The following is a 15,833-nucleotide window of genomic DNA, read 5'->3' as shown; positions in this document are numbered from 1 at the left end:
GGTTTAGCGCCACCTTCAGCCTGGGGTGTGATCTTGGAGACCCTGGATAGAGCCCCATGTCAGGCTCCCTGCATGGAGCCTGCTTCTCTCTCTGCCTGTGTCTCTGCCTCTCTCTCTCTCTGTCTGTCATGAATAAATAAATAAAATTTAAAAAAATAAAAATTAAAAATAAAACAAAATTGAACAATGTATAAGTAATACAGCTCATGAAAAGTGGGTGAGAAGAAATTTAAATGTGCTAATCTCATATTTCTTAGCAAGGAGCTCAAGGATATTGATTGAATCCAAATGCAGAAAAACAAATCCAAATTCTGAAAACTGCCTGGATGGACAATCCACCAATGCCTTCAGTAGTCTTCAGTTTATTTTCACTTTTGTTAAATTCAAGTGTAATAAAATGTGGTGCCTTTAATTTAAAATAGACTGCATGGGGCACCTGGCTGGCTCAGTCTGAAGAACATGCGACTCTTGATCTCCAGATGGTGGGTGTAATGATTAATAAATAAAATATAATAAACTTAAAAAAAATAAAAATAAAATAGACTGCACAATACCATATTACTGCTGTAAAATTGTTTCTATTTATGCACTCGTTAAGAAATTGAGTATCTGTTATGTGCTAGCTGCTACAGCAGTGGGCAAGCCAGGCAGTCTGTTCTCATAGAGTTTATATTCTAGTGAGAAAATAGAAAATAAGCAAATAAAAATTTTAAAAACCCACCTCCCCTAAAACAAAAAATCCAGGGAAGTAGTGATAAGTACAAAAAATTTCCATGGATGAACAATAAAGTAGCAGGAGAATAGTGAGAGATGACAGCAGGTGCATTATTTTAGTTACGGTGGTTCTTGAAGGCCTCTCTTAGGAGGTGATATCTGAGCTGAGACTTTCATCAATTTGGAGGAGGGAAGACAGAGCCTTGGGAATCACCCTGCTGCTGATGATATCAACCAGACTGTCAGAGGCAATGCAAACAGTTGACCCCAGGCTTCTCTAGCATCCTGATTCCATCACCATCACTTCACTGTTTATTTTTTAATCAGTTGGAAGTGTAATTGGATCACCTCTTTGGGAATGGTTCACCTCCATTTGGGGTGGCAGCTTTCTATTTCTGCAGAAAACCAGCAGCCAAAAAAATCTGATTGGAGTCTGAGGATCATGGCCCTTTAAATCTACTTCAGCCACCAGTGACACAGCAGCCTCTGGTTACTCCTTCCTGGTCACACTCCGGGACAGACCCATGGGACAGACATGTAGTGTGACCGTGCAGCATTAGCAGAAGAGGGAGCATGCAACAAGAACCTGCTAGACTACTAAGCCCCCAACTAGAACCCTAGTTTGCCATGACCTATCTGTGTTATATTGCATCCTTTTGGTCAAAAATAATAAATATCCTCTTATTTAAATGACATATTTTGGGAGACCTACTTTTTCCTCCAGCAAACACATAAAATGTCAGCCTCCCTGATTCGTAGGGTCGAAGGCTGAATATTAAGATTGAGATCGAATCTTCAGTGGCTGGAAATATTTAGGAGAGGTCACTGGTGCCTCCCAGTAGCACCTCCATTGAAGGATATGGCATCAGCTTCCTCCATACATCATCCCCCCAGCCACCCATTGTCCCTCCCTCTTTCCAGCGCATTTACATTATTGTGTTACCCCCTCCCGCCACTTCCCTCTTCTCCCTTATGTCCTCAACCCTCTACTTTCTCCTGGCTCTTTCCCTTGAGCCCATAAATATGCCAGAGTTTCTCCTGGTTTGAAAACAAGGCCAGAAGGCAGCCCCGGTGGCGCAGTGGTTTAGCGCTGCCTGCAGCCCGGGGTGTGATCCTGGAGACCCGGGATTGAGTCCCACGTTGGGCTCCCTGCATGGAGTCTGCTTGTGTCTCTGCCTCTCTTTTGCTCTCTCTGAATCAATCAATCAATCAATCAATCTTAAAAAAAAAAAAAAAAAAAAAAAAAACACAAGGCCAGAGGCCTGTTCCACTGAACTTTTATGTATCCCTGACATCAAACTCCTTTCTTCCTTCATAATCAGCTTCTTGAAAAAATAATCTACATCTTCAGCCTTTAATCCATCACTTCCTATCTGCTCTTTAATCCACTCAAATTCAGATTTTCGTCCTACATCTTGCAGAATGCTCACCATTACATCTTAAATGATTAAATACAGTAGATACATCATTTCTGGCCATTCCTTTTCTGCTTTTTCATGGCTCTATCTCCTTCCCTCACCATTTAAACTGTTCCCCAGGGTTCTCTCCTTGACCCACACCTGACTTTAAAAACTCAAGTTTTCAGAACTGATGTACTTCAGAGGTTTTCATTCCTACCTGTATCCAGCCCTGGACTCTTCTCTGGGCTTCAGAATCCTACATCCAACTGCCTGTTACCAGATGATCTATGAGCACTTGAATGAAGGGCACCTGGGTGGCTCAGTCTGTTAAGCGTCTGCCCTCGGCTCAGGTCAGGATTCTGGGGTCCTGGGATCCAGCCCTGCATCAGGTTCTCTGCTCCGCAGGGGGTCTGCTTTTCCCTCTGCCCCCCTCAACCCTGCTCATGTTTGTACACTTTCTCTCTGTAATACAGCTCATGAAATATTTTTTTAAGATTATTTATTCATGAGAGACAGAGAGAGGCAGAGACACAGGCAGAAGGAGAAGCAGGCTCTCTGTGGGGAGCCTGATGTGGGACTCCATCCCAGGACCCTGGGATCATGCCCTGAGCTAAAGGCAGATGCTCAACCACTGAGCCACCCAGGTGCCCTTAAATAAAATATTCTAAATACAACAAACAAACAAACAAACAAAAACACTGGAATGAGCTTTCTCCCCCCCTTGTGTGTTCTCTTTCAGTTGCTGATACCATTACCATTATGCCAGAAATTTAAGACTCCTTCCTCTCCTACCTAATCATGGATTCACTTAACCCTGGTAATTTCTCTTCCCTCCTAAATCTCTCTCCAGTTCAGGTCTTTCATACCCACAGCCCCTGGCATAGGTCAGATCCTTCTGGTCATCTTCACATCTCCACTCTTGCCTCCATAAATCCACTCTTCACTGTGTTGCTAGAGTGGGAGTTTATCACTCCACTGGCCAAACTCTACACCCACTGAATAAAGTTCAGGTTTGTTAACATGGATCACCAGCTCCCTGGCTACCTCTCTAGCTTCCTCGCTCCGTCCCCTGCAGCATAATTAATTCTCCTGCAATTCTGAGTTGTGTGTAGTTCAGGCCATACTGTGCTTTCTCTTGGAACGCCCTTTGCTTCTGCTCTGACCTACTTATCCAACAAGACTCCGCTAAGCTGTCATTCTTCACGGAACTTTTCTGGAACTCCTTTGTGTTGTGCTAACTGTCCATCCTTTGAGCATTCTGAACATAATCCTCTCAATTTAAAACACGGTATTTATTGCTTTGTGTCACGGTCTCCCTCATTAGACTTTGCGAAGGCCAGGGGCCTCACAGCAATCATTCTCATACCTACAAGTATGTGTTCACTGTTTGTTCAACCGTTACTGAACTGGAAGTACTGCTTACCTCTGTTTAAAATCTTATAGGGGACAAATTTCTCAAGATCCCTGAGTAAATTAAATCTTTGTGTGGGGCACTTGGGTGGCTCAATGGTTGAGCATCTGCCTTCAGCTCTGCCTTCATGACCCTGGGGTCCTGGGATGGAGCCCCACATTGGGATCCCTGCTCAGTGGGGAGTCTGCTTCTCCCTCTGCCCTCTCCCCACTCTGCTCATGTTCTCTCTCTCTCTCAAATAAAAAAAATAAAACCTTCTGGGAAGCCCTGGTGGCTCAGCAGTTTAGTGCTTCCTTCAGTCTGGGGTGTGATCCTGGAGACCCAGGTTCAAGTCCCACATCAGGCTCCCTCCACGGAGCCTGCTTCTCCCTCTGCTTGTATCTGTGCTGCTTTCTCTCTCTGTCTCTCATGAACTAATAAATAAGTAAAACCTTTTAAAAAACATAAATCTTTGTGAAAAGCCCTCTATTATCTATGATGTACCAGCAAATAATTGTTATCTCATTTAGGCTAGACATAGTGGGAACGGAACAAGAGAGAAAGTTGAATCCTTTATGCCATTGTATCAAAGGGAAATAATGAAGTTAACAAAAACCATGCTAGGAAACATTATAAAAATGGTATTTAAAAGAGAAGTAACAGAGCAAATAGGTTATATGGATCATGAATACATACTCATTCAGTAAGAATGTTGAGCAAATATTTAATTGAATGAGACAAAATTTCTGATGACACCACCCAGTTAGGACCCTAAGGATCTCTGTCTCTCAAATCAAGTAGGCAAAGGTGAAGATGATGAGCTCAGGACACACCACTCTGTTGCCTCAAAGTAACTCTACTGACACCACAGCACTGGAATCAAGGATGCACATGAGAAGGTAAAAGAACAATGGCATTTCTAAACTGGCATATTTTAGTAGGCTCTGTATTTATTACCTTTAGTAGTTATGTAAAAATAAAGCATTACAAATAGCATAAAAAGCATATTGCATGTTAGTATACTAAGTTAACTGAAATTTGATTATGCAAGCATTACTGAGTGTTCTAATTGTAAAATAACTAGTTCTGAAAATTATCTTAAAAGAATAGGAAAAAGAAGACAACAGGCCAAGCAGAATGTATCAAAATAAATATTTATTAACATCGGAAGCTTTATGTACACCTTTAAAAGCAATTGTGCAGACATGAGGAATTACAAAAATTGACCTAAAATCATTTCTCCCAAAGTATAAATGAACATTCAAGACCAGTGGTGCCATTACCATCAGAATAAAAAGATGTGTCTGAATGAATACAAGTAATTAGTTTAAATGTCACCCAGATATCCTTTACAGCTACAACTCTAAAAAATACTAATTGGTCAAAAAGAAAAATCCAGAACGCTGTGTTTTCATATCAGTAGCGGTATACAAATATATTTCCATCTTTTTGTCCAGCCAGCAAATGAGAATCTGTACCTGACCATTTAACAAAGGACCAATGCTGGTCAGAGATAGGTGGGAGGAGAGCGGTACAATGACCCAGAAGTAGGTCCCAAATGGCAATTGTTCCAGAAGTCAACACTGCGGCTGCAAAATGATCTTTCACGTCCCCCTCCAGGAACCTAATATCAAGCAGAGAAAAAAACCCATTCAAATCACAAATTCAAAGAATTTTTTTCGTTAAGCCAAAAATCATGCTCCCAGAGCAACCACAAGAACAAAAATACCTGTAAATATGACACCTATGTTTGCCCCTCAAGGACTGCTGGCAAGTGTGTTGTGGTTTTGGATGCAATCATGTGTCCAGTCCCTGGCCGCTCACAGGAACTTGCCTATCACTCTTCAAACTGGCCACGCTCGGTCAACGCCGGCATCTTTGCTCTCGTTATTCCCTCTTTAGCAGGCCTGGATTTTGCCATCATTCAGGCCTGTCAACCTCTGTAGAAAGGTCAGACCTAATCTCCTGTCTACAGAAGTGTACATATGCACACTGTTTCCCATCGCATTCCCTATTTCCTTTTCACGTGTGAGATTATCCTTTTTTCATATCTGGGGGGGTATCTCTCCTATCAAATGTAAACAGCATAGAGCAGAAATCTGGTTATCTTTTTAAGACAGGGGCTCTGCACTAGCTGCTTGGGTCTGAATTCTAACAAAGTAAGAGCTTTGTGACCCTCTGTGACCCCGAAGTTCTTCGGCTTTATCAGTGAAACATGAATTATGATAGAGTTGATATAAAAAGCTTAGCAGTACTAAAAACATAGGAAGGGCTTAATACAGTTTTATTCCTCACTGCCATACCACCAGCACTTAGAAGAGTGCCTGGGACACAGTCAACCTTTAGTGAATATTCTGAGTCAACTGGATGACATTTTTTATTCTGAGCTCCCACCCAACTTTGTGTAGCTGACCCCTAACACATTTTTTGAAACTCCGTAATCTTCCCTGATACTCTGTCCCCAGCCCTCCACTGCCAGTAACTCTCCATTCTTTGTGGTCCAAAACACTGCACGCCTGAGGGCATTCTGTGCACTGAACAGTAGTGTCTAATTTTCTCTTATTTCCATGAGATTAGAAACAATATGGCCCTCTACAGAATCAGCACCAGAGAGGTTTCAGGGCTTGCTAAACGAATGGTTTTGAAGAGTGACGAAGGAAATGCTTGATGGAGTAGTTCTCTTTACCCTCAATTGAAGAGAACTAGTGACTATGGTTCTCTCTTCAAATCCAAAGAAACAAGTTCTATATAGAAGCACGTATTGCAGATGATAGTTATGAGGTTCCCGTTGAGCTAAGAACAGTTGCAGAAATACCACAGCTGGCTAAGTGCAGAGGGAGAGAGATAGTCTTTTAGAACACTGATCCAGCCAGCTTTGCACAAGACCTAAAGAAACACAGGAACATACATTGTATCTATCAAACTTACTTATCTTTGCATTTTGTTAAAGCTAGATCTACTAGATCTATTTTCAGTCTTTGCTCCTGATTTTAAATGTAAAGAAAGGTAATCTCTGGGAATGACATGTTCAGATGTGGCTGGGTTGGCCTAATGATACCAGCACTGCTTCAGAGCTCTAGAAAGCTTATATAATCCTTGGGATGCCAATAACTGTATCACTGATACATCGATCTTCTCATCAGTCAGTAGGTAAATATCAACTGCTTACATGATGGAGACTCACTCCATTTCCAAAGTAAAAGATACCTTCCTAAATAACTTAAAACTTAAATTTTAATTTAGGTTTAAACTTAAGTTTAAACTTAAACTTAAAACTTTAATTTAGGTTTTATGGAAAGGTCATTTATGTCGAGAAAACTAATTGTTTATATTCAAAGTGGGTTTTTTTTTCAAAGTGGGTTTTGTTATGGGAAAAGACAGGGTTTGAATACACATAAGATACGTATCCTACCCCGTATTGGTGGGGATCAGAATGTAGGGAATCTGGGGTTCGACTCAGATCTACTAAGCTTTACATTTCTTCCTGCTTCTTAACATTCTTATGATCTGCAGTATTGCTTGGTTTCCATTCATTTAAGTGACACAAAAATATCTGGGTTTTGTATTTGCACACGTGCCTTCCAAAATGTCATACTCAGTGAACAGCAGCACACACTTGCCTTCCAGCCTGCCCTTGAGGAAGACAGTACAGCATCACCCCCACACTCAGAGTTGTCTTAGGGTTAATCACGATCAGCTGAAACACAGGGCTTCCCAACAGCTCACTCTCTTTGGCACAAGGATGACTCAGAACAACAAACAGGAGCCCCTAATTTAAGAGAAAAATTAATAACCAAATAAATCAGCAATTGTGCGGTGGGGAAAACAAAGGGTTGACAGAAAGACAAAACCAAAGAATTACAAAAATTGACCTACAGTCTCTTGAGTATGCAGGATTTAATCACTAGCTTTTTTTTTTTTTTTTAAGGTAAAAACTGTTGAGATTATTGCTGAGCTGGACATGTGGCATCTTTAGCACAGGGCTCAGCCAGCCTTGCCAGTGGGAACTAGTGGACTTGTTAATTTCCTCCACCTTAGATACAACTAATATCTCATGCCAACCATTTGGGAAAATGCTGTCACAGGGAAAGAGGGCATATAAACATTCAGAGGGAGTCCTCAAACTGCAGATATTCATTGGTAAGTTGATTTTTGAAAATTTGGAACACATTTTCCCAGAAAAATAATCTTTTAAGTGGTGACTGGATTTTTAGGCCAGTCTGCAGATAGCCTATTTGCACTTATAGAGTAAGAGTGACCAAGAAAATACACCATCACCTATGGTTGTCTTCATGGGAAACTGTGTTACAGACTTCCCCTGGCTTTAAAATCACATGTTCTAATAATAAAATTATTGTGCGTGGAGACATACATATCACACAGACATACATACCTACACATATATGATATATATGTATGTTACATATTGAAAGTAATCCTCTTTGGGGGTAAAATGGGGAAAATTAATTATAGAGCCGTATGGGATTAATAACATTCATGTCTATTTTATACATTTCTAGAATGACTGCATTATTATAATGAGAAGAAATCACTTAGAAACCTGAGTCAAGAAAAGGTTAGATGGCATATATTTAAAAGGGTTGGCAAATTGTGGCCCACAGGCCAAATCTGGCTCAGTGCTTCTCTCTGTATGACCCATGAGCTAAGAATGGTTTCTAAATTCTGAAATGGTTGAAAAAAAGATAAGAAAAATATTTTGTGATGCATGAAAAAAATCATATGAAATGAAATTCAAGTTCTAGAATGTTTTATTGTCCAAAAAGGTTTACGTGGATCATGGCCACGCCCATGTGTTTTCATTTTATCTATGGCAGACTTTTAGTGCTACAGCAGCAGAGCGGAGCAGTTGCAACAGAGACCATGTGGCCTGCAAACCTGAAGATATTTACAATCTGGTCTTTTTTTTTTTCCCTTTTTAACCATCTGGTCTTTTTTACAGAAAAAGTTTGCGGATTCCTGCACAATAATATTAACTTCTTTCTGAAAGATGGCTTCATGGAGAACCTTTACGTACTATCTCCCACCTTTCTCTGTTAAATGCTTTACTATCAGGTAGGCATTAATGTTGTAATGACAAAGTTGTAAAGTCATTTCAATGCCTAGTTGGTAAATGTAATAATTCCAGAGATGAAATTTTATTTTATGAACCTTTTATTTTAAGGATGAAAAAAGTTGGGCAGCCCTGGTGGCTCAGCGGTTTAGCGCTGCCTTCGGCCCGGGGTTGTGATCCTGGAGACCTGGGATCGAGTCCCACATCGAGCTTCCTGCATGGAGCCTGCTTCTCCCTCTGCCTGTATCTCTGCCTCTCTCTCTCTGTGTGTCTGTCATGAATAAATAAAAATCTTAAAAAAAAAAAAAAAAGGAAAAAAAAGAAAAAAGTTAGCCTTGGGGCACCTGAGTGGCTCAGTTGGTTAAACCTCTGACTCCTGGTTTTGGCTCAAGTCATGATCTCAGGGTTATGAGATGGAGCCCCACGTCAGGATCTGCCCTCAGTGTGGAGCTGCTTAAGTTTCTTTCTCCCTCTTCCTTTGCTCCCTCCCCACACACCATGCTCTCTCAAATAAATAAATCTTAAAAAAAAAAAAAAAAAAAAAAAAAAGCCTCAAAGTAAGGTGATAGATTATCTAAGATCACACAGCTTCTGAGTTTGAGTCCACAGATCCTCAGGAAAGGTGCATCTCTGCATTCCAAGCCTGAGGTAGTGGTGTGTACACAGCTGCGGCTGAGGCTGGGAAAGTCAGTTTCCATACAAGCATGGAGCTACCTACTGCCTTTGCTTGTGGCTTGATTGTGGGTACTGAAAAGTTACCCCTGACTCCTAGGCATCTGCCTTCAGCCTGTTCAGATGTCCAAACTAGACCATAAGCCAAGTCTACCAACATAATGGCTGAGAAGCTATTTGTTTCTATGTGACAACACTAAAGCCTAAGGGAAAAACATGTCTAGGACCATTTAATCCATCTCTCTAAGGGCACTCAGTCACATCATAAATCATTTATGGCAATGTGGTTGGGAGTCAAGTCTGGTAACAGGCATGCTATTTCTTGGTATAAATTCACAGCTAGAAATAAATGTTTGCCTTTAGGTCACAACAGCCAGAAAATTTACTGAGCTGTCATATTATACCAATACTTATCTTCATCCACAAATTTCAAGCAAGAATAAATGCTGTAACTCAGTTTGGACAAAAACAGGCAACAGAGAGGTTCTGTTAATTACTTCTTACTAAGCTACTGCTGTTACTCAGTGGGACCATTAGCAACACACAAAACAGAGACAAAGCAGTCCAAATAGATGATCACTTACCATTTCAGAATAGGCTTTGTGACAAACTGAAGCTTGGTAGCGATCATCAATGTGCATCTTTTTCAGGAGCTGACCAGTCTTTAAATTCCTTAGATACCAAAAATAAGGAAGCTGTTAACATTCTTCTAGCAAACTGGTTTTCACATAATATTTTATTTATCGCAGCATCCTTTCAGGAAGTGACCAAGGGAGAAACTAAGGGATATGGTACCTTAGTTTTGTTTAGTTACAGATTTAGCTAAAAAATAAGGACTACTGGTTAACACTGCCAGTAGTTTAACTTGACAGTTCAGCCTTAGATTCAATCTGCTATATCACTAGGAATAAATCTCTCCAAACTCCATGAGAAGTTTTCACTTACCTCAGTTAACTAGGTATTGAAATCAGGCACACAGTATGACTCTAGCATTATGATTTTGTTACACTCCTTAGCATTATTGGGCATTTGTGATGTTGGTAACTGCTCTACCTGGGATGCTACTGATGAAAAACCTTCAGTTGGTTTCCCATTACCCACAAGATAGAGTCTATATTCTTTTTCGTGGTATTTATAATCCTCATGAATCCAGTGCTGTGATACTGTATTACTCACTGTTCCCCATTATGCATATTCCTGGCTCTGCACCTTCACTCAAGCTAGTGTCCAAACACCTTCCCCATTACTGACCAAGTCCCATCCTTGTTATCCACCAATGCCCTTCCCTTCCTTATAGCCTTGATTATGTCCTGCTTCCTCCCAGCAGCAGGAGCTCAACTTAGACTCTCTCACTTCTCCCAGTCTGCACCAATCCACAGAAATCTCCTCTCATTCACTTCCCTACAGTACTGTCCATATGCCTCATTTTTTATTTAATATAGACTGTAACAGGGTGTAATGTGTTCATTTGACCAACACTTCGAACATTCTGTGGACCAGGCTCTGGACATAAAAACTGAAGAAGGAAAACTAAATGTACATAAGCAAGGTTTTCCTCGCCAGGAACAACAAAGGATTCAGCCCTACAGAGGTCAGTACATGCTCTCTATTTAGTAATTGCTCTTCCCCCCAAGTCCCAAAGTACCCCGTCCGAATTTCTCTCACTCTTTTGTCTAAACTGGAAAGGAATTGTATTGGAATTGTATACTTTGAAAAAAAAAAAAAGGAATTATATACTTTGAATTGTAAAACAATCTCATTTACTTACTAGGTTTTAGAGGCCTTGGAATGAGAATTCATATCTACATTTCTCATAGAAAGTGATATATAAGTAGTTACTCAAATACCTATTGAATGATTGAAAGATGGGTGCTCAGTTAGTACAGCTTAATCAAGATTAAATATTTAGACCTTCAGCAAGAGTTTCAAAAGGGGCCACTTGAACCTTGAGTATAACATGATGCTTTAGAGATTTAATACATCAGAAGTTAAACAGGAACTACTATGTGTAAATATAAAAGTATATAGAGCCCAGAAGGTAAATGATAGCTGTTTTTTAAAAATATTTTATTTATTGGTTTATTTATTTATTTTTAAGGATTTTATTTGTTTATGAGAGACACAGACAGAGAGGCAGAGATAAGTGGAGGGAGAAGCAGGCTCCCTGCAGGGAGCCCAATGCAGGACTCGATCCCAGGACCCCAGGATCATACCCTGAGTCAAAGGCAGACACTCAACCACTGAGCCATCCAGGTATCCTGATTTTATTTATTTATTTGAGAAAGAGGGAGGGAGGGAGAGAGAGCGAGCGAGAGAGCGAGAGAGAGCGCAAGAGGAGGAGCAGAGGGAGAGGGAGAAGCACACTCCCCAATGAGGTGAAACCTGATGTGGGGCTCGATCCCAGGACCCAGGGATTATGACTTGAGCCAAAGGCAGATGTTTAATTGACTGAGCCACCCAGGCGCCCCAAAAGATAGCTTTTTTGTTTTTTTAAAGATTTATTTATTTATTCATGAGAGACAGAGAAAGAGGCAGAGACATAGGAAGAGGGAGAAGCAGGCTCCATGCAGAGAGCCCGATGTAGGACTTGATCCTAGGACTCCGGGATCACGCCCTGAGCCAAAGGCAGACACCCAACCACTGAGCCACCCAGGCGTACCCCAAATGATAGCTTATTTTTTAAAAAAAGATTTTATTTATTTATTTATGAGAGACACAGAGAAAGAGGCAGAGGCACAGACAGAGGGAGAAGCAGGCTCCCTGCAGGGAGCCTGATGTGGGACTCGATCCTGGGTTCCAGAATCATGTCCTGAGCCAAAGGCAGAAGCTCAACCACTGAGACACCCAGGTTCCCAATGATAAATATATATATATTTTAAAGATTTATTTATTAAAAAAAAAGATTTATTTATTTATGATAGATGGGGGGGGGGGCGGGCAGAGATGCAGAGGGAGAAGCAGGCTCCACACCAGGAGTCCGACACGGGACTCGATCCCAGGACTCCAGGATTGCGCCCTGGACCAAAGGCAGGCGCTAAACCGATGAGGCACCCAGGGATCCCCCTGATAGCTTTTTTTTTTTTTAATAAAGGTTTTATTTATTACTCATGAGAGACACAAAGAGAGAGAGAGGCAGAGACACAGGCAGAGGGAGAAGCAGACTCCATGCAAGGAGCATGATGTGGGACTCCATCCCAGGTCTCCAGGATCACGCCATGGACTGAAGGTGGTGCTAAACCACTGAGCCACCTGGGCTGCCCTCAATGATAGCTTTTGATAGACAATATGATCTATACATCTTTAAATACCCTAAATAAGGTGTTAAGGCAGGCTCTGAGAATAGATAGAAGATATGTACCTATCTTCAAAGACTTCCATAAGACAAAGTAGCCTGTGCTAAGTTAGAAATAAGGCCAATATTTAAAAACTTAAAAAAAAAAAAAATAAGGGCAATACGAATTCACAGAGGGAAATGTCAATGAAGGCTGAGGTATTACAACAGAGCTTAGGGCAACAATGGGGCTGTAGATATTCCTTAAGCTTCAACTTAGAAGCTAAGTGGAGAGGTCCCTCCTCAATTTCCAATTCTGTTGTGATCCATTTATAAAATGCCAAAAGGTTACTGTTAAAAAAAGGGCAAACTAAAGGATGGGAAGAAAACTGGGAGCTAAGGAGTATGGACTAGATGAAGATAAATTTTTTTTCTTAAGAGGAATTTTTATACCAAAGCACTGGGGAAAAGGGAGCTGAAGAAATTAAACAAATACGGCCTTCCCTGAAGGTTTTGTTTCTTGGGGAGAGAGGACTGGGAGAAAAATGTTATATTATATTATAATACAATGTAACATAATTATCTTATATTATACAGTAATAGTATAATAGAAGTTTTGGAGGTAGGATATTGATTAATGGCAAGGAGACCAATTACTAGATTACATAGTCTGGGAACCAAATAATGAAGGACTGGGCTGTCGAAACACCAAAAAGAATAGAAAAGACAACTTTGTAAAGAATATTGTCCTCAAATAAGACCTCCATGCATAAATACTGAGCAAAGTGCCAGAAGTATAAACTTGCTGCTCTGGACAGAGGGCCATCTGAAAATAGGGTTTCCTGGCAGACTGCAACATGGTCAAATTACAGAGGCTCCCTGGTGGGGAGGGGACAAAGATTCTCTCAAGGACCACGCTTCTCTAGTTTATTCCTAAAGGCTTAGGGTTGGACAGGACAGAAGAGGTAGGGTAGCAGGGATATTAATATCACAACTTGTCTTACCAAGACCTATCCTGGCCCTAAGGAACCAGTTAAAGGAGAGGACTTGGGAGAAAAAAAAAATCAACTATTCTCTTAATACAATTAACCTGGGATCCTGGGTGGCTCAGAGGTTTGGCGCCTGCCTTCAGTCCAGGGCATGGTCCTGGAGTCCCAGGATCGAGTCCCACATGTGGCTCCCTGCGTGCAGCCTGCTTTTCTCTCTGCCTCTCTCTCTCTCTGTGTCTCTCATGAATAAAAATGATCTTAAAAAAAAAAAAATACAATTAACCTTGAAAATGCCTTTGGCCAGGTATGGTTCTCCTTGGGTCTGGAAAGAAAGGTGGCTAAGGACTCCTTGAATCTGGTCTTCTATTATAAATTCATTCATTTGGGGGCACCTGGGCAGCTCAGTGGTTAAGCGTCTGCTTTTGGCTCAGGTCGTGATCCCGGGGTCCTGAGATGGAGTCCCATATCAGACTCCCTACAGGGAGCCTGCTTCTCCCTCTGCCTACGTCTCTGCCTCTCTCTGTGTGTCTCTCATTAATAAATAAATAAAACTTTAAAAATAAATAAATTCATTAATTTGGTTCCTCTAAACACATATATTTTATAATTCTGGATCGTATTCTAGGCTTTTTTTTTTTAATTTTTATTTATTTATGATAGTCACACAGAGAGAGAGGGAGAGGCAGAGACACAGGCAGAGGGAGAAGCAGGCTCCATGCACTGGGAGCCCGATGTGGGACTCGATCCCGGGTCTCCTGGATCGCGCCCTGGGCCAAAGGCAGGCGATAAACCGCTGCGCCACCCAGGAATCCCCTATTCTAGGCATTATTTTTTTTTTTAATTTTTATTTATTTATGATAGTCACACAGGGAGAGAGAGAGAGAGGCAGAGACACAGGCAGAGGGAGAAGCAGGCTCCATGCACCGGAAGCCCGATGTGGGATTCGATCCTGGGTCTCCAGGATCGCGCCCTGGGCCAAAGGCAGGCGCCAAACCGCTGCGCCACCCAGGGATCCCATATTCTAGGCATTATTAATGACACATCACATACACTCTGGATTCTGTTAGATTCCTTGGGAAAATACTGATTGTTTTCCCCTAGTAAACAGTTAATTTGGCTCAATTAAAATTCCAACCTGCTGAAAACCCAATTCAGTTACTTTTTGCCTTACCTGGGCTGCTTTGAGTCTGCTCTGTGCACATGTAGTTTAAAGACTAGCCAGATGATTAGGCAAAGATTTTGAGGCTCATCCTCTGGCTCTCTCTTTTTGGGGGATTTCCGGATCTCTTCCTCACTTTCTAGCCACTTCACTCTGAACTCTCCTTTGGTTCTTTAAGCCAGTAAACAGAAGGTTTTTTATCAGGCTTTTAGTCCCCCAGTGCACAGACTAGGGCTCGCCCCTCTAGCTAAAGGCCAAAGGAACAGGAAAACTGTCCACTGATATTTCCTGTTGAATGTTCTCCAGGATGTTCTTTTTCTTGCTCCTCAGTGCCCATAGATAGTTGTTTTTTTACTTTGTCCAGAGTTTATTGTTATGTGAGATAAGAGAACTGGTCTGGTGGAAGCCATTAACCAGAAGCAGAAAAAATTGTACATTTTTGACAAGAGTAAAGTTTCCTTTATTTTAAAATAGTCTACTCACACTGATCTTAAAAGTCAGTTGCTTAACTGACTGAGCCATCTAAGTACCCCCAAACAGTCATATTTACAGTCTCTTATCTAGTCTTAACAACTCTGTGAAATTAGAGATATATTACAGATGAGGAAATGGAGGGCCTTGAGAGAAAGCTTACCAAATAACAATGTTGTTCATTATAGTAGTACCAAGCAGAGCTTCCTGCATCCCTTGGACCTCGGCAAAAGTTAATACAGTCTCTTCAGGGGGCATCAAAAATTGTTTTTCTTTGCTTCTGCATTTAAAACGGTATTAAAAATCAGCATTTTGTACCAACACATTTTCTAAGCAGCCCTTGCCTTGTACATATTATTGAACTATGCATAATATACACTAATCTAATACCAGAAAAAATTTCAACTAGAAAATGTGTATTCTAAATTTCTCCAATGAACATATATTACTCTCGTATTACCTACCTGGATATATTTGCAAGCACCTCAAATTCATCATATTCAAAATTAAAATTGCCAGTTCTCTCTTTAAATCTTGTTTCTTTCTGCATTTCTATCTCAGCGAATTTTACCATTGTCTACCCAAGTGAGAAACGCAGAAACTTGGACATTACCCTTGTCTCCTTCCTCTCTACCTGTTCAATCACCAAGCCCTAACGATTTTAGTCTCCTCTTTCTCAAATCTGCCTGCTTCTCC

General features: G+C 41.0%; 1 protein-coding gene across 1 annotated transcript in view; it reads right to left on the bottom strand.

Annotated features, from left to right (window-relative positions):
* Positions 1–4,668: 4,668 nt before the first annotated feature.
* Positions 4,669–15,833, bottom strand: part of PALB2 (partner and localizer of BRCA2) — a 28,419-nt gene continuing 17,254 nt past the window's right edge. The window contains exons 10-13 of the mRNA XM_041746901.1: positions 15,301–15,417; positions 9,832–9,919; positions 7,125–7,273; positions 4,669–5,128 (exon numbers count right to left, since the gene is read on the bottom strand). Of these exons, the coding sequence (XP_041602835.1) occupies positions 4,921–5,128; positions 7,125–7,273; positions 9,832–9,919; positions 15,301–15,417 (562 nt within the window). The 3' untranslated portion in view covers positions 4,669–4,920. The remainder of the gene's footprint in view (positions 5,129–7,124; positions 7,274–9,831; positions 9,920–15,300; positions 15,418–15,833) is intronic.

Source organism: Vulpes lagopus, chromosome 3, assembly GCF_018345385.1.
Source record: "Vulpes lagopus strain Blue_001 chromosome 3, ASM1834538v1, whole genome shotgun sequence".
In the NCBI taxonomy this organism is placed as follows: Eukaryota; Metazoa; Chordata; class Mammalia; order Carnivora; family Canidae; genus Vulpes; species Vulpes lagopus.
Note: the sequence above shows the minus strand (reverse complement) of the source record. Positions and strands in the feature narration are given on the sequence as shown.